Consider the following 26,237-nt stretch of genomic DNA (forward strand, 5'->3'; position numbering starts at 1 on the left):
GTCACTTTTACTATACTTTTTTGCATCTCCAGGATATATTCCCAGAAGTGGTATTGCTCGGTCAAATAGGAGCTCAATTTCTAATTTTTTGAGAAGCGTCCATACTGTTTTCCAAAAGGGCTGAACCAGTCAGCATTTCCACCAGCAGTGTAGAAGGGTCCCTTTCTCCCCACATCCGCACCAACACTGGTTGCTTTTGTTCGTTTGGATGTGGGCCAGTCTCTGGTGTGAGCTGGTATCTCACTGTTATTTTGATCTGCATCTCCCTGATGATTAGTGATGAGGAGCATTTATTCATGTAAATTAGACACTTTTCTTAATGAAAAATTTTGTTTTGTTTTGGAGCCACACCCAGCTGTGCCCAGTAGGGCTTCATCCTGGCTCTGCACTCCGGGTTCACTCCGGGCAGGCTTGTTGGGGATTCATAGGGAATGTCAGTGATTAAACCCAGGTAAACCACTTGTAAGACAAGTGTTATGGCTTTTTTAAAAAAAAGTACTTGTTAATAATCTCGACATGGAAAACTTTGAAAGCATCCATCTCATATTTAAAAGACAGAATTCCACTAGCCTGGATACTGGCATGAAATAAATTTCTATAAAAGTGGAGTAGATAATTTTGTTTTAAAATTAAGCAATATCTAAAAATAAGTTATCCTAATGTTTGATGTTATTTATATTTTCTCTTATCTCTTGATATGTTTGATGCCATAGTCTAATGAAAAAATCATAGTCAGTACTAAATAGCTTCAGTGAACAACAAAGAGCTCACTTCAAAGAAATATATGTTCAAAAATGTGAATTATACCTTTAGCCTGTGAAAGCGAACAATATCTCCATTTTTATAAACTATTGGAAGGGATTCGTAATTCCCACTGAAGAGCAGGCAGGTTAACTTTACTTTTGTCTGGTCCACAATTGTTATAACTGAGCAATAATCTGTAAAAGAAAAATATTTACCCTAGTTTTAATATTTAAAACAGTCAAGAAAATAAGAAAATAAATGTTGAGTTCTAGACACCATATAAGCTTTATTCCTCCACTGAATTGAGTCATCCAGGAACAGGACCGTAAGAGACATCTTCTTTGACTTTCAAATAGCAATGCCACCATGCTAATTCTTTTCTAGAGGTGCTAAAATCTTAGTATAAAGAGGAAGATATGTTTTATTAAATTTCATGTTTAAAACCGTAAAGCAGATAAGCCTTTTAAAATACAACATAGATTTAAAAATAAGCATAATTAAAACCAGAGTGCAAATAGAAAATTAAGATATTTACAGCATATGTGATAGGAGCAACACACAGCACAGAGATCCTTTAAAAGTGGTTATCCTTTTTTTTTTTTGGGGGGGGGGGCGGCACACCCAGTGATGCTCAGGGGTTACTCCTGGCTCTGCACTCAGGAATTACACCTGGCGGTGCTCAGGGGACCATATGGGATGCTGGGAATTGAAGCTGGGTCGGCCGCGTGCAAGGCAAACACCCTGTTCGCTGTGCTATTGCTCCAGCCCAGTTGTCCTTTTTTATCCCCTAGATAGACACTATGATGTAGGATAACATTTGGTTTGTCCTTTCAGCCTTGCCGCAGGGAACTTAGTTTACCTTAAAGCAATAGCCTTTTCTGTATAGACACAGGAAGACAGTTAATATTATGCTTTGTAACTTGGTAGTTGACTGACTCCAATAATATTTACTCCTGGGCATCTGCTTTCTCAACTCAGTTGCCCTTAGTTCCTAGTACCCCAAAAGCAGGGGTCTTGACAAGGGACAGAATGGATCCAGGGCAAACTGCGAACTACCCTGGCATCAAAATGGGCCAGGCCAAAGTGCCACAATACTCAACTATAAGTTGAGAACATGGTAATAGACAAATGCTGTCATGATCCAAAAGTAACGACGAGACTAGAACACTGATGGGATTAGGAAGACTAACCTGGCCTGAGGACTGTGGTCTGGAATATATAGTGAAATGTCCTCAGGAAGAACCAAACTTTATGTCTGATATATCTCTTACTGTGCTCATGCAGAATGACATTGCTAGCAATATTAGAAGTAAATTTACTATAACTATTTAAGCAGATTACTAGCTGAGGAAGGAATAAAGCGAGACACCCTTGAGCAGATCTCCTAGTAATCTGGAATAATCTCTTTAGATGAGATTTTGTTAATCTCCTGGAGGAGTGGTCTTACCCCTCTTTCTTGATTTGTTAATGTTCAACCCACCTTTGTGTCACCACCCTATGTGACTGCTATATAAACTAAGACTGTAAGAGAAGTAAGAGAGAAGACACAGAGGAGAAGACACAGAAGAGGAAAGAAGACACAGACGCGAGAGAAGACACAGAAGCAGAGACAAAAAGAGGTTGGAAGAGACCAGAGGAGAGACTACAGAGACAGAGACATATAGAGAGACAGACAGAAGAGAGCAGCGCAGCACACACAGAAGCGGACCACAAAGGAGGAGCCATCCCAATCCGGTGCATACACAGCAGCTTGAGAGCACTGAACACAAGCAGCGCGCGCAAGAGAGCCACCCCGAGAGCCTGCGAACACACACACTTGTGAAACACACACACACACACACAAACACACACACACACATCATTGCACCCTTCTGAGCACACGTTTGCAATTTTTTTCTATTTAGGGTTTTTTAAATTTTATTTTCCTCCCTTCTATTAGTTTTTTACTAAGGATTAGTCACCTTTTCCTCCATGCCTACCCCAGTGCTGGTCACAGACAGGTGCCTAATCAATATCAATGAAGTTCTATGGACAAGGCAGTGACCTGTGGATTTGGCAATGTGGGTTTCAGGCCAGCATACCTATTAAATTTAATTTACCCATGCTGACAGCTGCAGGCATGTGCAGCCTGTGTTTCTGATTTTTTGAAAATTGTTTTATTGTTCTTTTCCCTCTAAGAGCCATGCAGGGCCAGTGACTGTGGCTATTTATAGGACAAACCACTAGTGCATTTGTGCAGAGACTCATCTTTCTCAAGCAGAAATAAGGCAGAGTAGCTTTCTGAGCTCCAGGCTAGCTGCCTTAGCTTACACACACATAACCAGTGCTCAGAGACCCCTCACATACGTGCCCTCAACCCTCAGAAAAGCCATGCAGTCTTTTCGGCAGGCTCTTTCTCTTCTTAACCTTACCATTATGAGAAAGCATGACAAAAGGTATGTAAAGGATATGAGTGTGTTTGTGTGTGCATGTGTGTGTGTGTGTGTGTGTGAATAAGATGGCTCTACATGTACGTGCATAGATTTCTGTGGCAGACATTGCATAAATCTCATTCATGTGTTACATCTAAGTGATCTCATGCAGATGAATAGAGTGCCTCTTTCATAAAGCACTCCACCTACTGCATTTCCAGAATATCACAGCCTAAGTCCCTGTTCCTTAGATTTCATTCGCTTAAAGCAAGTGTTTCATTGAAAGCTGGAATACTTTTGATACTGCATACATATATATATTTTATATATATGTATATATATATACACACACACATATATATAGTGATAAATGAGAATTTGTAGGCATGCAAGACTTAATTCAATGTTTCTGTACAGTGGTGGGGAATAAAGTGGATATTACGTAAGGGTAGATACTAACTACAGCGAATGAATGACCAGGCGTCCAGAGTTAAATTAAATCCCTCCAGGACTTCAATCCCCTTAGTAATTTCCTTTAGCACTGAACAATCCTGAAAGTCTTTGTTCTGGTTAGCATTCTGTACTTTAACAGCAACAAGTTCCACTTATTATTTATTCTCCCATCTTCTCTGTTCATAGTTATCAACAAGTGAGGCTATAAATTCAAATGTTTATGATGAATTTCTTGAAAGGAGAGGTCTACTAAAGTTAATTCCGACACTTAGGCATATGAAGTAAGAGCTTTGGTCAAAGGGGCTCCACAGAAAATTAATTTCAGGAAATTTTTATAAGAAATAGTTAAACTGCTTTATCAAAATTTTTGAGAGGTGATGTGAAATATGCATTGTGAATCTCAAGAGCAGGATAGAGTATGCAAAACTTTGCCCTTTTTTTTCCCAAAATGTTTCACAGGCCTGCTGTTTCTCCCACTGAAAATGCTTTGCTAAAGGCTTATCTGGATCAGATATGGAAGTTATTTTAAAAGATGTTACAATGAGAAAGTTGGATAGCTTAAATCCTCACTTGATAAGGAAGACACCTATTAAAGATCAGAGGTTTTGTTGTCTGGACATTTTCTTCAGCAGCTATTGCCTCCGCAAGAATTGGAAATTTACTGCTTGAGATTCTGTCTTTTGTTTTTCTTTGTGGTTAATTACAAAACTACAAAAAATTAAAATTATCATAACTACACCTTAAGATGTAGAGTCTATAATGAGGAATTTGAAACTAAACACCATTTATATATGCATTATTTTTTATTTTAGTATGTATGCTTTGTAAAAGAAAACAAAATCCATAATCAAGAAGCCAGTGTCGTTAAAAATCCTCTAATTATTTGTTCTGAAGAACAATAAAAATGCAGCAATCTAGATGAAAACTAGCTTTCTGTTTCTTTCAATGTGTATAAGAATCATGACATGATTAGATATGTAGCTATCATTTTAACAAATACTAATATGGCAGATTGTTAAAGTCATTAGAATGGCCCAAGGAGTGAATTCTACTGAATAAGTATGTGATTAACCATTCTGATAACTACATAAAATTTAAAAAGCTATTCACTTTTCCCCAAGTTTCGTATTTCACTTACTTCAAATTGAAGGAAAAATAAAACTTGTGAAATTAAGGACAATTTAGAATGTCGTATTTGGGCCATTCTAATAACTTACTTTAACAGTCTGCCATGTTAGTACTTGTTAAAATGATAGCTACGTATCTAATCATGTCATTATTCTGATCGTCAATGAAAGAAATAGAAAGCTAGTTTTTATTTAGATTGCTGCATCTTTATCGTTCTTCAGAGCAAAGTTATAGGCTAGAAAGTAATCTAGTATTCTATATCCCTGATTTTTACCATTGACAGTGAAGGTAAGGGCAGCTGAAAAACATAGCAGTATCAGTATATTTGCTCTAAAGTTAAAAAAAAATCATAATCCCTAAAACAAATAATATTTAAACTACTAATAAAGAATTGGTTTTAATTACTTAAGGCTTCAGTAAAACTTTATATTTAAGCTGTTGCCAAAGTAATAAACTAGTTCTTTAACTTTTAAAAATGCCACTATTAAATCCCCTTTCAAAAACACACATCACTTTTTTCTTTTTTTTTTAAAATTTGTTAGTTTACATTTTTTATTTACATTGACTTAGACTTTTTTGACTTGGAATTGAGAATTTCAAATCAAAGTATTAGTATTGCCAGGGTCTGTCTCCCTCCCTCCCATCTTGGTAAGCAAATAAAATGTTTAGTTTCCTATAAATAATGTCAGTACAGTTACCCATTAAACTAACTTCCTCCCTCCCTACCTAAATATGTAGCATCCAAAATATTTATGAATTAAAGAGTGGGTTCCATGACTAGTGAAGATCAATTAAGATTCTTCTTTGGATGGAGCTGAGTCATGATTGGAGAGTGGAAAAAGCCACAAAACACATGGAATGAAAAGATATATTTCCCCAATGGCAAAAGAGAAATAGTTTCAAAGCAGACTGAAAGATGTCCTAAGAGGTCTCCTGCAGTTTGTTAGTGACGGAGTTTACAAGATCCTGCTGAAAGCGATTGTCCAGCCAGCCCTGTGAACACACATCACTTTTCAAAATAATCAAGCATATGCAAAGAGTGCAATATCATAAACAATATTTGCATGCACAATTAAGAAAATTTAAATAACTAAAATCAGTATAGGAAGAAAGAAATTACTACTTAAGATAACTCAAAATTACTTTTACTTAAAATGATTAAGGTGACAAAAGTTTTTCAGAATCACACTAATTCTTTGTCTAGGTATGTATCAAAGGAAAAGAATACCGTATGCTCATACAGAAACATACATAGCATTATCTGGGGAGGAAGGAGGACAATGGCAGTACTGATGGGGAGAAGTTAAACATCATATCTGGAAGGCACGGACTAGGGAGAAACCTGCATAGGATGAGAGAAAACTCCTACATACATTTAATTTATTTGGTTTATATTTTAGATAGATTTCGCATGTACTTACAGTACTACAAAACTTCAGAGGTGCAGTTTCATAACAATATGATTTATTCATAAATCTACACAACAGTGTATTTCTCAGCAACTAAAAAATTAACCAGATATATTTTATACCAGATGAATCTTGGTATGCTAAGTGAAAGAAAATCACAAAGGAACACATATATGATGCTAGAGATATAGACATATAGTCAGGAATATGCAATCTATAGACAGAAAGTAGATTAGTGGATGCCCAGGACTGAGAAACATTGGCAGAATCTAATGACTTGATTAACTAAGAGGTACAGACCTTTTTCTGAGACCATAAAAATATTCTATAGGGGCTGGAGCGATAGCACAGCGGGTAAGGCGTTTGCCTTGCACGTGGCCGACCCGGGTTCGATTCCCAGCTTCCCATATGGTTCCCTGAGCACCGCCAGGGGTGACTCCTGAGTGCAGAGCCAGGAGTAACCCCTGTGCATTGCCAGGTGTGACCCAAAAAGAAAAAAAAAATTCTATAATTAATCCTGTTGGAAGAAGCAGAACACAAAAGTATACTGAAGGTATTCGACAGAATATCTTAAATGGGCAAATAATTTGTTAATTATATCTGAATGAAGCTGAACAAAATCAACACATGTTTAAACAGCTCCTTAAAGTTACTACATGTAAGTTTCATAATTTGTGATGTCATATACTCCTCATTTCTAGATACTAATAATCTTCCTTGTTTACACTTTTTCATTTTTCATTCTACTAAGATCTTAGATGGTTCATTTAACATGGTTCATTCCAACATACTCATATCTACAAGCAAAATTTCCTCAACTCTGAAAGAGAAAGTTTCTACAATAGCTACTAATTAGATCATTAACCGAAGACTATGCTCCATCTCATACTTGTTTGGTTTGACTGTAAGACTCATAAAACAGGGCAAGTAGGGGTCCTTAATATGATCTCTAAGAGTGCTACAAGATGCATCATAAAATGATGCATCAGTATTCTGCTGATATCACACTGCTTAAAATTATATTTAAGTCAATATTTTTGGCACTTTGCTTCTGAAATAGAAAAGTTCATTTTCTTATCAAAAAAGTTTCACAACTTTTGCTATTCCCGAGGCCTAAAATATTGGTCTCTTCTTTCTTACCTACCAAAATTTACTTTATTCTTAAACATTCACCTGAAATTCTTAGAACTCTTATGCTTAACTCTTACCTTATTAGCAAAATTATCATTATTCTCATTGCCAAAGCACTCCACTTGATCCTTTACAGTATCCAACTGTCCTTACGTTAGTAAACTGACAACATTTGACTCACTATACAGAGAAACTGAGTCTACTGCTTCACCAAGATGAACAACAGCCAGTAAGTAAAATAGGATGCTGAGCACACGGCTACAAAGGGATGTTCTGAATGAATGAAATACCGAAGTTTATGATATAAAGTGTAATGCTTTTATAACCCAGTGAACTAATACTACAAACTAATAAAACATAAAGAAAATTCTTAAAATTACAGTTAATAAGATTAGAAAGAAAGGCCATGAAAGGCAGAGTTCTGAGTTAAGGACAGAACAAATCATATGCTGGGGCTTAATCGAAGCCATTCTCAAACATCAGAAAGCAAGCAGTAATGGGACAAAATTCTTTATCTATCTTCTGTTGTCCTGGATAGAATAACTAACAGCTATTCAGGTGAGGAGAGATTTCGCTTACCTTTCCAAATACTGAAAGAGATAAGTGATCCCCCGAACACTTTCCATTTCCTAAAGTCAGATAACCATGCCATTCGGAAGATACGCTTCTCACTCAACTAGACAAATTATAATGATTTTTGTCGTTCTTGCAAAATGGAAAACTAAGTATTTGCTCAATTTATAAACAATACATAATAAATATATAATAAATTCATTATTCAGGTTTAAAATATAAATAAAAATCTTATCACTGTCACTGTCATCCCAATTGCTCATCAATTTGCTCAAGCGGACACCAGTAACGTCTCCATTGTGAGATTTGTTGCTACTGTTTTTGGCATATCGGATATGCCACGGGTAGCTTGCCAGGCTCTGCCGTGGGGGTGAGGTACTCTAGGTAGCTTTCTGGTCTCTCCGAGAGGGGCTGAGGAATTAAACCCGGGTCGGCCGCGTGCAAGGCAAATGCCCTACCCGTTGCGTTATCGCTCCTGCATGAAATATCTTACAAATAAAAATTCTGCCTTACCTGGTCAACAACAAAGTATGCAAGTAAAGTTAAACTGGAGAAAGACTAAAATCAAAGTGAGGGGCCAGAGCAATAATAATACAGCTGGTACGGCACTTGCCTTGCTCATGGTCAACCCAGGTTTGATCCCTGGCATGCCATAGAGTGTGCAGAGCAAAAGTAGTGTCTAGAGCCAAAAGCAAGCAGGGCCAGGGGCAATCCTGAGCACCCTGAGTATGGCCCCCAAACCATATTATTATTAATAATAATAATAAATTGAAGTAAAAGACAATAATTTTGTGTTCCTGCCTAATTCTTTTAATTCCTAAATATCTGTTTCATGTAATAGATATTAGGTACATATACACTCAGATAGTGAATATATATATGACTGTGACCTTCCTGGTGAGTCAATTCTTTTACATTATTAAACTATTTAAATTTACATTATAATTCTGTCCTGTTTTTGATTTAAACAATATTTTGTGTTATATCAATATGGCCATCCCACTATCTCTGACAATCTTTTGCATCCATCTTTTCAAGTCTCTATATGTTCTTTTTTTTTTTTTTTTTTTGCTTTTTGGGTCACACCCGGCAATGCTCAGGGCTGACTCCTGGCTCTGCACTCAGGAATCACTCCTGGCAGTGCTCGGGGGACCATATGGGATGCTGGGAATTGAACCCGGGTCGGCCTCATGCAAGGCAAATGCCCTACCCGCTGTACTATTACTCCAGCCCCAAGTCTATATATTCTTGAATCTAAATAGAATCTTTGGTAAAGAACACATAGTTGGATCTTGATTTAAACCCATTCAGCTACTCCAGTCTTCCATCCCTTCACATTTAGAACAATAACTGAAGGATTGTTATTATTGCTTTTGGTTCACCGATTATGCTTGCCATAAGTATTTCTCTTCTTGCATTGCACCCTTGATGTTTTTGTGTCTCAATGATTCTCTGTATTTACATACTGATTTTTCTCATTTTCTTTTAGTATTTCTATTATCTATTTTCTTTGTGTTCAAAACAGTTACACAAGACAACCCACTGTCATAGCAATTAATATATAGCTTATAAAAATATAGAATATCTATACAAATTAAACATAAACTTACCAATGACTCTAGTGTTATTTTTCCATTTTGGGGCCACACCCAGAGGTGCTCAGAGCTTAAGTGTGGCTTTGTATTCAGGGAAAATGTTGGCAGTACTCAGGGGTCATATGTAGTGCTGGGAATTGAACCTGAGTTGGGCCCAGGAAATGCAAGTGCCTTATCCACTGTACAACTGCTCCAGTCCCAAAGAATTCAATTTTGAATATAAAAGCTCTACACTTTTACTTCTCTTGCTTCTACTTTACTGAAATCACAAATTACACCTTTTTTATGTTGCACACCCATTAAAAGTTTATAGTTAAAATAATATTGGACTTAATACATCCCCTACACCAGATTTATATATTACCATTATAAGAGTGTAGTGTAGTTGTCTATACATTGAACTTCTTTCAACAACTCTATATTTTCATTGCTTTCATACTGAATTTTAACAATCTTTAATATTCTAAAGACCACTTAAAATGATTAAAATGTGCAACAGTGTTGTGTGATGATTATTAAATAATAATTGCACTTCTAAGATTTAGGATACTAAGAGAACTGTGTTCTCAAAACCAATATAGTTCTAGTACATTAAAATATCAAGAACTTTTTATACCTACCAGTTCCTTTGCTCAAATATGGAGGCTTAAAGAACTTCACAACACCATACACGTTGACAATATTACCACCCTTCAACTGATTCAGGGGTGTGTATACATAATGTGGTGATGGAATCTAAAAAGATAAAAATATGGGTGTTCAAAAAATTAAGAATTTATGTATTACAACCACGTAATGATCATATTCATAAAACTGCAAATCCATCTTAACTACATTTCCTCCTTTGAACTGTTTAAAAAAGGCTACAGTCTTAAAAATAACAAGAAAACATACAAACTACAACTAAAATAAGTGATTTTTCTTGAGAATAATCTGACTGTGAATATCGTAATACATATACAATTCTATGAACTGCAGTAAAAAGATTTTGTTCCCAGTTTTGAACCCTATTATTTCAAGGTACAATTTTTGCTTTTTCCTGTGTGGTCATCAAGATTTTACTGAGGCCTAATAAAGTCGGTTTTGTATTAATGATATAAGAACTTTAATAATGGCAATTAGAGAAAAACATTTGAATAAACAATGCATAAGTTTGAAAACTGAAAATATTTTATAAAAATATATTTGCATATTAGTCAAACAAACAAAAAAGATTCAGACATTGGTCCCCATCTCTGTACCACTGCATCCCTATTTGGAAGTAACTATAATATCGGTTACCACTCTAAGCACTAAAAATGTTATTTTTTCCCCCCTTTTTGGGTCACACCCAGCAATGTTCAGGGGTTACCCCTGGCTCTGCATTCAGGAATCACTCCTGGCAGTGCTTGGGAGATCTTATGGAATGCCAAGGATTGAACCCAGGTCAGCCGTGTGCAAGGCAAACGCCCTACCCACTATACTATAGACCAGCCCCAGCAATAACAATTTTTAAAAGTAGGGGTGGAAAGAGAATACACTGTGTAGAATACTTCTCATGCATGCAGCTAACCTATGTTCAGTTCCCAACACAAGTTCTTTGAGCACCACCAGGAGTGATCCCAGAGCAGAGAGTCAGGTATAAGCCCTGAGTATTGCCAGATGTTACCCAGAAACAAAAACATAAAAATTTAGTTTTAAATTAGAGAAAAATAATTAAATTGCCTTTTTCAAGGAATCTGATCCTTCACACTGACGGATAATCTCCTTAATAAGACCTTGATAAAACTAACACCACCACCACCACCACCAACAAAAACCAATGATCAGCATTTGGGGGAAAAAAGAGAGAAAATGTATACTTTACTAACAAAATTAAGGCATTTAATGCACTAGGCTTTGTTTTGGTTTATGTTGGGAGGTCTCAACCAAGAGTGCCCTCGCTTAGTTCCAGGGTGGTGCTCAGAAGAATGGCGCCAGGAATTCCAATGCAACACACACTGTTTCTTTATATCCCCATCCCCTAATATATGAAAAAGTATTTCCTCAGGGAAGAAATAAATAGGGCGATCATCAAAGCTGTATGTCCCTAACCATTATAGACACTTATAATGTCATTATCACCCAGTACTGTCTCAAACTATAAGAGAGGTCTAAGATATATAGGCATATATGTACATATTTGTAGAGGTGTATGTAAATGTATATATACATCTTCTACATCAAAATAAATGTGAACTTACCAAAGACATTAATTCTGTTGAAAAATCTTTCACAGCTTTAACATAAACCTAAAAAACAAAAGGCCTAATTGTATACAAATGACTTCCAATGTAATAATGGGAACTTTAGTTGCAGTAAAACTATGCACATAAATGTAATGTTCAAATTCACTATAATAGCATAAAGTTGCAGCTTACAAAACAAAACAAAAAACCATTACGTGTAAAATTGTCTAAGCTAAGCTTTCATCTAGCTCCTTAATTTTAATAGCACTAGACTACCTCTAGGCCAGGTCTGGAGTATCCAATAAGTCTAAAATTTCATTAATAATAACCATCATTAAGGAAATTTTCTTTGCTACTTGGATTAATTTTAAACATAAAGCCAAAAGAGAACTGATTTTCAAAATTTTAAATACCCAGTTATATCATCAGACTAAATAATTCATCTGCAGATTTACAGAAATACTACTTCTATGCTATTACTTTAGTTCAGTAAAAGCACAGTTATTAGACTAAAAGTTATATACATACATAAACGGTTGATGGCAAATCTTCAAAAGCTTTCAAAATTAAGTCCATTTTTCCATCGCTGCATGAAGATGATCCTGACAAAACAATAAATCCAGCCACTGCAATGGTATCCTATATGCCAAAGAAATAATTTTTTTTAATGATAATACTATCTATCATTCTGCATGTCACAGAGGTCCCTATTTTTATTTTTTTAAAAACCAGGAATCATTTCTATAAAAACAAAAAATGATTAGCCTGAATTTGCTTAAGATTTCTAAATATAAAATGAGACATCCCCTCCTCTAAAAAAAAGTACTCAGTCACTGTTATTTGAACGCCTGACTTTATGAACCGGGGAAATACTAAATCACTTAGAAAGAAATGTATTTTTGGCTTTTAGACTACACCAGGCAGCGCTCATGACTTACTCCAAGCCCTGTGGTCAGGGATCACTCCTGAGCTGGGGGGTTAGTGTGGGGGTGGGGAGGAGTAATATAAAGTTCTGGAGATCAACCCCTAGTCAGCTGCATGCAAGGTAAGTGCCCAACATTCTGTACTATCTTTCCAGCCCTAACTAGGAGATTTCTTTTAATGGAACTTAAAACACAATGCTTATCTCAATTTATCTGACTATATTTACATGGATAACACAAATGAAAAAATAATAGTGTTCCAAAAGTATTAAAAGTGAATTTATATAAACCCAAATCTCAGAGTTGAAATGATAGTGATAATGACATGTCATTAACACAAAATCTCCACATAATTACAAAGCTTGTATGTGTGCATATAAATCCAGGGTATGAGACAAAAATAAGAAATTTCCATTTATATATTAGTAAAAATCAAAATGTTTTCTTTCCACTTTTGATTGTAATAACCACAAAAAGTCATTCTCCATTTTCTTCCTGCCTCTTGTTCTTTGATTAAAACTCCCTCACATCATTTTTCAAATATTAAAAGATACACACTTAACTAAAAATTAAGAGCACAGTCATGGGCAAACTCTGTCATGACCCCAAAAGAAGTAACTGAATAAGGACCCTACTGGGGTTAGGAAGGAATAACCTGGCCTGAGGACTGTGGTCTGGAATATACAGCGAAATGTTCCCAGGAAAAGCCAACCTTTAGGCTTAATGTATCTCTTACTGTGTTCATACAAAATGACTAGAAATATTATAAGAAGTAAATTTACTATGACTTTAAATGGGTAACTAGTTGAGGAAAGGATAAAGCAATGCACCCTGGACGAAATCCTGCCCTTGAGCGGATCTCCTAAAAATCTGGACTGCGGAATCCTCAGATGAGATTCTGTCCTTGAGTTAATCTCCTGAAGGCGTGGCTTTACCTCTGTTCATTATTTTGATAAAGTTCAATTCCACCTTTGTGTATCCCCGCCCTTCATGATTTCTATATAACTGTGCTGTAAGAGTAAGGGAGGACTAGAAAGTCCGGACTAGACTAGAGGAGGAGAACGGAGACTTTGGAGACTCTGGATCTGCAAGGTCTAGAAGGAGAACCAGATGACGATGGTGACTGGAGGCAGAGGACTATGAGACTACGTGACGACTACAATCGCGTAGGACTACGAGGGGAGGAGAGAGAAATAAACTGTCTACCTACCAGCCTGTGGCCTGGCTCCTGTTTTTCCTTTGCTCCAGTCCTTCGACCACCCTGGGGAGGCGGCCCCTGGCCACCTAACACTCGAATCCCACATGCCCCCATTGCACTTTTTCTTTTGGAAACTCACAAGTCTCCACTAATAATAAATAGCATTTTCCCCTTTGATATATATATACAAAACCCTTTCTCTTGATTATTAAAAATTCGATTTGCCAGCTTCCTCCCAGGCCTAATGCTGTGAGTCTGAGATGGGTGTGTGGGGAAATCTCTAGGCTCCAAGGGCCTCTTGTGAGGTATTAGATTGTCTTCTTTCCAATGAACTCACCTATGCAACATAACACAACAGAATTTTAATATTTTATTTTCCCCAAACAGTAATACTGAAGGTTCAACTAGCAACAAAGAGCTTAATAAATTCTTACACAAGGACTTAACAACCCTGTGATCAGATACAACACTTTTCACATAAAATATAAAATCTTTTATACTTATTGATTTTAATATCAGAGTTTTGTTATCTAATCAATTTCAACTCTAGAATTGTAATAACAGTTATGGCTTTTGTCTACATTAAGATAAATTTTTTAAAAAATTAAATACTGAATGAAGAGAACGTTAGTTTGTTATAGGAGAAAAGTTGAGCAAACAATTTCATTTGCATTGAAAAAAACCATTTTACTTTCCCTATTGTCCTTAACATTCTTAAAATGATGTTAAGAGTGACACAGTATTGGATGGCAAAGCTTTGCTTACAAAACTGAGTGATAGCACAGCGGGTAGGGCGTTTGCCTTGCAAGCGGCCACCCGGGTTCGAATCCCGCATCCCATATGGTCCCCTGAGTACTGCCAGGGGTGATTCCTGAGTGCATGAGCCAGGAGTGACCCCTGTGCATCGCCAGGTGTGACCCAAAAAGCAAACAAAACAAAACAAAACTGAGATGACCAAGCAGGGCAGGGGAGGGTGCGGAGGAAGGGCTGAGTTAAGACTGGCCCAGAGGTAGCTCCTGGGCCCTTCAGGGTGGGGAAGGTGCAGTAACTTTGTACATCAGACCCATAAATATTAACAGTACTACAACCATGCTACCTAAAACTATATACAAATTAGTTCTTTTTTAAATATAAAAATTATATTTATAAATATAAATAAATGTAAAATAAAATCTTTTACATCTGTTCAGAGCCTGTGACTAAGAATGATGTGACAGTTACCTGGATATCCCACAGAAATGCCTGCAGAGACATTTGTTCATTGCCAGGAATCAATAAACACCTATCAAATGAACTGACACTAGTAAACACTGAAATGCAGACCTAAACAAGAGGGGAACACTGTGCTTAGGATTCATTCCCCATGAATTTACCAATCACAGATGCTTCTACATTATTTAAGTACAGAGATAAAAAATATACAAGAGGCAGTGATCCCTTGTAGAAGCACTCGAAGACTGAGGTGAACAAAAGACTGCATACACATTGCTCTAGATTCTAAATTCCATGAACACACACGTCGGTGCTCAGAGTATATGCTGACATATCAGAGCAGGTGTTTATCTCGGTCTGCTGAAAAAAGTCTTGGAGACGCAGCCTGAGAAGAATATCCTGTTACTATAAGTGATACGGCCTTATCACTATCTGTGTAATAATGTTAGAGAAGTGAAAAGCATTTGATATAACTGAAACCTGTGATTTTACTCAGGTAACTCAGATTATCAGAAAATAAGCCACCATTTTCTTTTTGTGTGTCGGAACCCTCCTGTAATGGCATTTCCAAAAAGGTCCTGTCATCGAACAGTTTCCTAGTTTCCTCAGCAAGAGTATTTCTACTGCAGACCAGATGCAGGGGCAAGGAATGAAATCAACTCAGACCTTTTAAAGAAATGCTCTTTAGGGCCCAAAGACAAAACTCAACAGGTTGCACACAGTGCACGCAGGAGGTCCAGGTCCATCCACTGAGCTGGGACCACGCAATCACCACCAGGAGCAAACCCTAAGCACAGAGCAGCCCCTAAATGCTGCTGGGCATGGCCAAACAGAAGAAAACAAAAACAAGCACAAAAATGTTCTTTAAAAATCAGCAAATTTTAACAAACATGGCTTTAACACACTAATATATCCTAATGAACAACCCAATTAGTGTTGCAATCAAAAGCAAGTCAAGAGGTAAATACAAAAATGTAAACAAAAGAATATTAACTACCAGTTTTTAACAGACATTAAAAATTCTTCCCTGAAACTGTAACTCCCTTGCTCATCTCTACTGCCTTTATGTCTCGCCCTCCTTGGAGAAGACCATGTTCTCGTTTGAACACGTACGTCCTCTTCCTCCTCTTACTATAAATAAGTTTCAATAAAAACTATCTTGCTTCACAAAAACATTAAAACTTTTCATCATGATATTGAATGGAAGGAAAGAGCACAAAAAATATATACTATAAATGCAAAAGAAATGAAAAAGAAAAACTGCCCCTTAGTAAGATTTGAATAATTTTTGCTACTTATACTGAGGATGCAAATCTTACTGGGTTATCGTATTTATTTTAGACTTCTGGCTTTAGGGCCACACTCAGTGGTACTGGGGGTCACCCAGAGTTGGGGGCAGAACACTGACCTCCCACATGCAAAGCATGTGCTCAGGCCATTGAGTTTCTTGCCAGCTCATTACCAGATTTCAAAATAAGCTGAAGACGTAATAGAGTGAGTGGGATATTAGACTTGTCACCCACGTTCAATGCCCAGCACCTCATACAGTCCCCAAGACTGCCAGGAACAATCTTAGAGTACAGATCCAGCTGACCACTACCAGGTGTTTCCCCCAAGTCAAAAATAAACAAACACTGATTTAAAGAGTGAAACGGTATATGGAAAAGCTGGCGATTTGATGCCATTAATAGTATAGTGACTGGCATAAAAAATTCCTGTCATTAAACAAAAATTCAAACTTGTGCTCTGCATATAGAACAGATCTGGTCCCTGGAGCACTGTCAGGGGTGACCAAGCATTAACCAAGGAGTAACTTCAGAGCACTACCATGTATAGTCCCAAAGCAAAACTAAACAAAACAAACAAACAAATAGAAAAATTGCCCTGAAATGACTGCTCCTGGTGCTGGAGAGATGGTACAAGCATTAAAGTGATTGCCAATCCTAGTTGATTCCAGGCACCACATATGGTCCCCAGAACTGCATGTTTCCTCCAAGAACCATCAGGAGTAACACTGAGCACCTCTTCATGCGGCTCCCAACCAAATGAAGCAAATCTTGGCCAGGGAGAGAGTAAGGGATTAAATTGCCTGATGTCCATGTGGCCAACCCAGGCTCAATAGCCAGCATCAGATGTCCAGCACCTCCACCCAGCCCTACTGCCAGAAGTGACACAGAGCACTGTTGGATATGACCCAAACCACCCCACCTCCTCATTAATATATATTTTAATATATTAGCATATATTAAAAAGTAATTCTTGGGGATCCCGAATTCATGCATCACTATGAGAAATGAATTTAAATGACTTCATTATAACAATAAAACATGCATACATACAGACATACAGTTTTCATCAATTTTGCCCTCTTTGCTTCTATACTTCTGGAAGCTCCCCAAAGCCTCCTGTAGCCTATGGTACTCATCCTCATCACAAATTGCTGACCCTTTCACAAAAATTAAGTAGACTTTCACGTCATAGCCAGTGCAGATTATAGTGTGTTCCAGATCATGCATTTAAATGGCTTTGTTTTTTTACCCTGAAGGAAGCTGAAGCAGATAGTTTCACATCTTACTAATCAAAAATATCAAGAGAAAAGAAAAGAGAATTTAAATAGTAGGTAGTTGAATAGAAATATACTATAATTTCCTGGCCCAAGTTCTTAAAACCTATAAAAATGTTAAAAGTGCACTTCTTTACAGAAAGAGTTCATCTGAAATGAAACATAAACTTCTATTTCACTTATATTTCATTGTTTATAACCCATGAAAATAAAACTATTATTTAAATATATACCGGCAACACGTGTATGCCTACATCCTGAGGAACAAAGACACTGCTAATAGCATTTGGAGTTTTTGGCTTCTGGGAGGCTAGGAGTCAGAGAAAATAACCTTTTCTGGCTTATATCCACATGCAAAAGAGACATTATGCACACCTATTTTTTTTCACTTCCCTTCTCTTAGCAAAGTATTCCAACAGTTTTCTATTTTGAAGGGAAAGTAATAGGTATGTCATCCTGAAAATTAAGTTTTACCTGCTAATGTTATTAATATTCTCACTTTTATTCATATTCAACCCTCCTTTTCCCTTTTAACATTTCTCAAAATATCTCCTTAAAAATATTAATTCAGTTCCTATTAAATATTAAATTCTTAATAATTCAGAAATCTCATAATAATTAACTATGCTAAAACTGCCATTTTCAAGGACAAGAATACTGAGTGCAAGTTTTTCGCTAGAAAGGTCTATACAGCAGTTAAAATTTGTACATCAATAATTTATAAATTTTAGTTTATTCTAAAATAAGTTTCTATAATTATGTCAATAATTTATTGATTCGACCTATCTAAATGATTGTACTTGTATGTACAATCATTGATGGGAGGGTGGGTGTGTAGATAAGTGAGTGCACATAAGTACTTTCTACACTTATTTCCTAGCCCAATTCCATGATAACTAAGAAATAACAATTATTTTAGGATGTTGCCTCTTAGTGTTTTGCTGTGTCATATCAACTATCTTAAAACTATCAGTTCAGTCAGTGTTTTAAAACTGTATCTACAATCATTCTACTTATGACTCTGATTCTCTTTGGTTTTTGTTTGGGGCAACCCCTATAAAACTACCCACTGAGTTCTCAAAAGAAAACATGTAAGACAAAGGAAAGGATGCAAGATTCAAAGTCCTAAAGAAAAGCAAAGTGTTCCAGAATATCATAGCCTGGTAGATTATCATTTAGAATCAAAGCAGGAATAAAGAGTTTAACAAATACAAGTAAAGCAATGCGTTACTACCCAGCTGACCTTGCAAGAAGTAAGGCTGAAGAGAGAATAAAGGGATTAAGATGCTCACATTACACGTGGCCTATTCCAGTATGACATTTTGGTGTAGGTCTCCCAACACAATTTGTATAACTTGCTATGTCAGCAACTATCACAATATTTCTCTAAATCATCTAACACAGACTTTAAAAGGTTTCCTTAAAAACTCGATAAAGAGTAAGTATGCATTTATGATAGAAAATTTTGTCCCAACATGGCAGTTTAATTTCAATGGTAAAACACTTCAAAAAGAAGGTATCAAATGAACAATAGTCACACACTACACTAACAAAATGTATAGTGGCACATAATAAACAACAGACAATAGTATCTGAATATTCAGGAATATATAGGAAATAAAGAAAAATTAATATTCAGCATTTAACATCAGGATACAAGGAGCAAATGTTATTTCAGATGTGCATGGAGCAGTTGTGAAAAAAAATCAAAACTGATGGCCCAGTGGAACAGTGCAGGGACTTGGAGTACCAGCCCTGCAAAAATATTGTTACAAATTCAAATCCCCACTGCTGCCACATGTGCCTAATGCAACCTGGAAGCTCTGTTATCTGCAATTCCCAGAGTTGCAGGAGATTTCTAGCCAAACCATAGGCAGGTACATGAAGGACTATGAAAGGCACGTAGCTCCCAGTTGACACTTTGAAAAGGATGTGCAAGTGCCACCATCAGGAGGATGACTGCTGGCAAACTCAGATATGCGTGTAAAAAACTATACTACAAAACGATAGCATTCAAAACAACGTGGAGTTGAAATCAAAATACGCACAGGGGCCAGAGCAACAGTACAGTAGGCGGGGAGCTTGCCTTCAATCCCCGGTGCCCTATTTTGGTTCCCAGAGCCACACAGGAGAGATTCCCTGAGCACAGAGCCAGAAGTAAGCCTTAAGCACTGCCAGGTGTGCCTCCAAACCAAAAGCAGCAGAAATAAAATAAGCGCACAAGTCAATCAAACAGAACCAACCTCAAGAGTCAAACCCTAAAAGTTTATGCTAAGAGAGCCAAAATAAAGGAGTCCAGGAGAAAGGCGATCACTGAATTATTTCACACATATGTGGGACAAGAGAAACAAAGGGAACAGACAAGACCAGATGAAAACAAATTCTTGAACAGAGACCACAAAACTGAAGCTACTAGAAGGGCAGGAAAAAGAGGGAATTGAAACAGAATTCCCATGGATGGTGGTGAAGGGATATTGGTAGTCTGGCGGTGAGCAGAGTATGGTAACATATATTTAGAAAAGCAAGACATTGCATACCTATATGGTCATGTAAATAAGCAGACCAAAATAAAGGAATTTTTAAAGAGAAAAAAATATGCATATCCATACTATAGAGAACAACCCTCAAAAACCGTTTGCAGGCAAACTCAGAGAAGGCAAAATTCAGTGAGTACTTTGGTTAAGTGTGTGACACAACAACCTGATGCGTGACCCAGGTAAGCATCACAGGCAGGCATATATGTGACCCCTGCCATCAACAGCACGTGAAAAGGAAGAGAAGGGGGAGAGAGGTGGGGGGGAAAAAACCAACACCTGAAAATTATGACACAAATTATGACACAACAAAGCAAGCTATGTACAGGGTTACTCCTCCTCATACACTCAAGAATTACTCCTGGCGGTATTCAGGGGACCATATAGGATGCTGGGAATCGAACCTGGGTCAACCATGTGCAGGGCAAACGCCCTACCTGCTGTGCTATTGATTCAGCACCCACTGACTCATCTATTTTAAAATCTTTATTTTTATTAAGGCACTGTGATTTACAAAGTAATTCAAACAACTCATCAGTTCTGTGCTCATTTGACCAAACACTTTAAACATGCAGCATAGCTTTTGAATTACTGCATCACTGTATCACTGTCATCCTGCTGTTTGTCCATTTACTCGAGTAGGCACCAGTAAAGTCTCTATTCTTCCCAGCCCTGAGACTTCTAGCAGCCTCTCCTTACTAGTCTTTTACAACAAGTAGAGGCTCTTTCAGGGTCAGGGGAATGAGACCTATCGTTACTATTTTTGGCATATTAAATATACCACAGGTAGCTTGCCAGGCTCTGCCTGTGTGGGCAGGATACTCTTGGTAGCTTGCCAGGCTCTCCGAGAGGTATGTATGTGTGTGCGTGTGTGTGTGTGTGTGTATGACTTGTTGCCTGCTGTCTGTGTGTGTGTGTATGTGAGTGTGTGTATGACTTGTTGCCTGCTGTCTGAACTCCACCAAATACGGTGTGGTACTTATGAAAAATGGGTAGGAAGTGTCTTTATAATGTGTTGCACAGCTGCTTCATGCCAGAAAGCAGCCTGGAGCGTGGTGGCAGTTGGGTAGTGGAGGTCAGCTGCCGGGGCTGGGTTCCTTAGGGCGGGGAGGGTTCTCATCCGCCCCCCTCCCCCTGGGATGCCCTGAGTGAAAACAGCCTGGCGCGGAGTCCGGTGGCATGGCTATAGGGGCCTCACTTTAAACTCATCAACAAAATGATGCTTGAATTATTATAAGCTTTCATATTGACATTTCCTCCCTGTCTCTTACTGAAAGAAAAAATAAACTCATAAAATAACTTAGGAAATAATAATAACAGAAAACTGATTAATATATTTAATTATATAAAGAAACAAATTATTTTAGATATGTGTGATTAATGTCCACATAAAAATAAAGTCATATCTACCTATATGAATATGTTGATAGTTCATTATTTTAAAATTTTATATGAATATTTAGCTAGTACACAGACAGCCTGGTGGTTTTGGTTTGTTTTGTTCTATTCTGGGGGCCACACCTGGCTGCTGGCTCTGAGAGATCGGGGATCAATTCTGACAGATTTGGAGATCCCTAAGTGGTACTATCCTATTGAAGATTTAGGAAACATTTTTAAAACAACAAATTATTCTGAGTATAACTATGAATTATAGTCCATATTGGGTTATTTAGTAAGAGTTAGCTTTAATTAAGTGAGCATCAACACATATGTATTTTCTAAATATCATATATTAAAAATGCAAACAAAGTGAGGGAAAACTGCCCCTTTCATGTCTGGTGCCCACTCGAGCAAATCAATGAACAATGGGCTGACAGTGCTACAGTGCTACATTACGAAAATACATTACGATCTCTTTAAGAATGTTCCAACTCTCCAGCTGCTGCGTGCTGCATTCTCTATGAGCAGGAAGGAAGGCCCCTCTGGCAGTGCTCTGAGGACCATGTAGTACCCAGGATAGAACCCAGAACTCTTGTATGCAGAGCATGTGTTCTAGCCCACTGTGTCCTCTCTGAAGCTAAATGCTGCTATTTTTAATAGTCATTTTCACATTCCCAAAAATATACAATAAATCTCATTTGAAAAGGCTTTACTATGGACAAATGTAGCATTGCAAAGACTTTAAAATCTATTTCTAAAATAATAAATATAAATATATCTTACCCCATCATAGAAAACTTTTGCACAGTCCTTTGCTAGTTTTCCAAAAAACAATATACTGATGGTGTTAGTCTCTGTATTTGAATTATCTTCTTCTATAGAGAAAAAGACACACACTCCTTAGATATGTTTTATAGACACACACACAATAATAATTATATTCTAAAAAAAACCTAAACCATACATGCTTCAAATGTAATTATACGTAAGAATATTTGAAATGTTAGTAATTCACTTTTTAATATACTACATTACAAAACTAATGTAAAGATTGCTACGTGGCACTAAGATCTAAACTTTCAAGTTTCCCTAGACTACATTTTACAAAAATTTCTATAAACATGACATTATATAATAGCCACTGTTTATTTTCCCCATGTCCATAATGGAAAGAAATATGCAGCAAAAATTAATTTATTTTTTGTAGTACATAAGATCACTCTCCAAATATTTTATTTTTAATGAATGTTTAGCAGTAATTCTCTAATTATATTTTGTGCTTTTGTTTCTGTTTTTGAGCCACACAGGTTATGCTCAGGGCTTATTCCTGGTTCTGCATTTGGGAATCACTCTTGGTGGGACTAAGGGGATTGTATTGGATGCTGCGGATTGAACATAGGTGGGCCACATGCCAGACGAGTGTCCTACCGACTGTACTATATCTCTGGATATCATACATTAAGTTTTAATCTAATTAAACATGGTCTTCTCTCCTTCAGCATCTATATAGGGAAAAATAAAAGCACTGTGAATACAGTTAAGAAAGTTATTTGTGATTCTCAGTGTAAAAACAAGCTGGGAAATAAGAAATGCAGATTCTACAAGCAACCTAATTTGAACATTCCAAGCTTTAGGGAAGAATCTCATTAGCCACCCTTTCTCAGGAGCGTCTCTTAACCAGTAATACAAAGGTGAATGCTAAGATTTAATTATATCACCTGAGGAAAGTTTCACTCATGCCCGCTTTCAACAACAAATCTTGCTATCACCTTGGACTTTCGTGCATTTGTGAAGTACACAAAAGATCTTTCTATATTTTTCAGTCCTGTGTGACTCAGAACTCTGGCATCTGTTAGGCTATCAAGTCTAATAGTACCACTTAGTACACCCACCTATCATCTTTGTTCACTTAGCACTTTGATCCAACACCTCAAAACAAATATATACACAAATTGAAACACGACTTTCCTCAAACATAATGACTCATAATAAAAATGTAATATTTACTTTTTAATAGTCTAAATGGTCTATTAAATGTCTATTTCCAGCCACGACTGAGTAGTATAACTGGATTTATTCTTCAGTCATAGAACAACCAGAAAACAGGGAACAATATAGAAAACAATATAGAAGAAAAACAGTAGAAAAACAATATCTCAGCGGGAATGGTACTAATGCTCTACATGCATGAGACGGGAGTATGATCCCCGGAACTACATAGTTTGCCAAGTACCACCAGGAGCACTAAGTAGGGAGTAACCCCTCAAAACTGCCAGGTGTGATTCAAATTTAAAAAAATAGTGTGCAAATTTCATGATTTCATCTTTTCTAAACAGCTGCATAATATTCCATTATTTCTTTAACCAAAGTTTCTTTAACCAGCCATCTGTTCTCAGGCAGCATGGTGGATCAACTTGGAAAGTATGATGCTACGTGAAATGAGTCAGAGAGAGAGAGGGACAGACATAAAACGACTGCACGCGTTTGTGGAATACAAAGTAACAGAATGGGAGACTAACACCCAAAGATAATAGGGATAATGGCCAAAAGAATTGCTCTATGGCTTGGAAGCCAGACTCACATGCTGGGGAAAAGGCAGCTGGGATAGAGAAGGGACCACTAAGTGAATGATGCTTAGAGGGCTCGCTTGGGATGAGAGATGCATGCTGAAAGTAGATAGCCCAAACATGATAGCCACTTACTACCTGTACAGCAAACCATAATACCCAGAAGGATCAAGAGAGTAAAAGGGAATGTGCCTGCCACAGAGGTGGGAGGCAGAAGGGATACTAGGAATATTGGTGGTGGAGAATGGATACTGGTGGGTACTTGATCATTGTATGACTGAAATGTAATCATGAAAGCTTGTAAGTCTGTAATTGTATCTCATGGTGATTCATTAAAAAATATTTAAAAATTTAAAAAATTTAAAATTCTAAAAATTTAAAATTGCTTCATGTGTGAACTACATGGGACATAATGTTAACAAAACAAAAAAATTTTCAGTTAATTTTTTATGAAAGCACAGTGATTTATAAAATGATTTATAGGTGAGTTTCAGGCATAGAGTATTCCACCACAAATCTCACCACAGATAACAACCTCCACTAATGTCTCCAGATTCCCTCCTTGACAAGCAAGTTTGTGTGTTGAGTCTAGATCTCACATTTTGGGTGTTGCTGGCTCTGGGGTTTAGATATATACATATACACCCCCTTACACACCCGAGTCCCCCGATTCCTACCTTTCACATTTCACCTTCCCCTTCTTAGATGTCCTCTTGATTCTTGTTCTCTTTTCTACACCCTTCCTGCCCCAACTTCTCTGCTTCACTATCCTTCTCATTTCTATAATATTAGGTCAAGGAGAATATAAGCATCCCTCCTTTGAAACTTTGCAGTCCCTCATTCTGTTACTCTACATACCAGAGAAAATTGAAACATCTAGAATTCTTCTTTTGGCCTACTTCACTTTAACATAGTATCCTCTCGTTTATCCAAGTTGCATCAAATTGCATGATCTCATTCTTCCTTGCAACTACACAGTATTCCACTATGTGTATATACCACACCATCATTATTCATTCATCTGTTATTAGATACCTAGGTTGATTCCATATCCTAGTTTTATGCTAAGTTCTGCAATGAATAACAGTGCAAATATGTCCTTTTTAGTATTTCTTTTTGTTTGTTTGTTTCAGGGCCACAGTCAGTCGTGCTCAGGGTTTACCTGGCTCTATGCTCAGGATCAATCCTGGCAGTGCTTGGGGGGACCTTACGGGGTGCAGAGCAGAGATAGAACCAAGAGCAGACACATGCAAGGCAAATGCCCTACTCACTATAGTATAACTCTAGCCCCAGCATTCGTCCCTTATGAGTGGATGTTTTTGTTTGAGGGATAGATATCAGGAAGGAAAATTATCAGGTTATACGGAAACTCTTATTCTTACTTTTCTGAAAAATCTGTTTCCAAAGGGGGTGAAACCAAACATAATCCCACCAGCAATGGACAAGAGTCCCTTTGTCAACACATCCCCACCCCATCAACATAGATTTCCAGTTTTTGGGGTTTTTTTGGTTTTTTTTTTTGGTGGGGGGCACCTACACTGGGTAGTGCTCAGGCTTACTCAAAAAAAAAAAGAGAAAGAAAGAGAGAGAAGGAAGGAAGGAAGGAAGGAAGGAAGGAAGGAAGGAAGGAAGGAAGGAAGGAAGGAAGGAAGGAAGGAAGGAAGGAAGGGAGGGAGGAAGGAAGGAAGGAAGGAAGGGAGGAAGGAAGGGAGGAAGGGAGGAAGGAAGGAAGGAAGGAAGGAAGGAAGGAAGGAATTTCTGCTGTGCATGTATGTATATATATATAAAGCTACCTGTAGGATAACATAGCTTCAGGTAGTTTAGGTTTATTGGGTTACTCCCGTTACAGTGCTCCTATTCCTCTTTGTTTATTTGTAGCTTCTTTCTTAGTGTTCTGTTGACTTGTAAATAATGTTTTACTCTTCTCCTTGAGTCCTTTGCATAGTTTATTCAGAACAAGTCCTTTTTGTATGGACACAAATGTTATGCTTTTGTACCCTGGAAATCATTTGACTCTACATGATATTTTACTCCAGGGCATCTGTTCTCTTGACCTAAGCCTCAGCTGCCCTCAGTTCCTAGCACCCCAAAAGCAGGGTCCTGAAGAGGGATGGGAAGGATCCAGGGCAAGCGGTGAGTTATGTGCTACCCTGGCATCGAGATGGGTCTGGCCAAAGTGCCTAATTCTTAACTATAAGTTAAGAGCTTG

General features: G+C 37.4%; 1 protein-coding gene across 2 annotated transcripts in view; it reads right to left on the bottom strand.

Moving 5' to 3' along the window:
- POT1 (protection of telomeres 1) overlaps window positions 1-26,237 on the bottom strand; it is a 72,252-nt gene that overhangs the window by 41,244 nt on the left and 4,771 nt on the right. Inside the window, exons 4-8 of one of the 2 annotated variants that reach the window (XM_004608295.3) lie at window positions 22,245-22,336; window positions 12,180-12,290; window positions 11,667-11,714; window positions 10,065-10,179; window positions 808-938 (exon numbers count right to left, since the gene is read on the bottom strand). In XM_004608295.3, coding sequence (XP_004608352.3) covers window positions 808-938; window positions 10,065-10,179; window positions 11,667-11,714; window positions 12,180-12,290; window positions 22,245-22,336 — 497 coding nt within the window. The remainder of the gene's footprint in view (window positions 1-807; window positions 939-10,064; window positions 10,180-11,666; window positions 11,715-12,179; window positions 12,291-22,244; window positions 22,337-26,237) is intronic. The other variant, XM_055123654.1, reaches the window with a different exon arrangement.

The sequence above is a fragment of the Sorex araneus genome, chromosome 1 (assembly GCF_027595985.1).
Source record: "Sorex araneus isolate mSorAra2 chromosome 1, mSorAra2.pri, whole genome shotgun sequence".
NCBI classification, from domain to species: domain Eukaryota; kingdom Metazoa; phylum Chordata; class Mammalia; order Eulipotyphla; family Soricidae; genus Sorex; species Sorex araneus.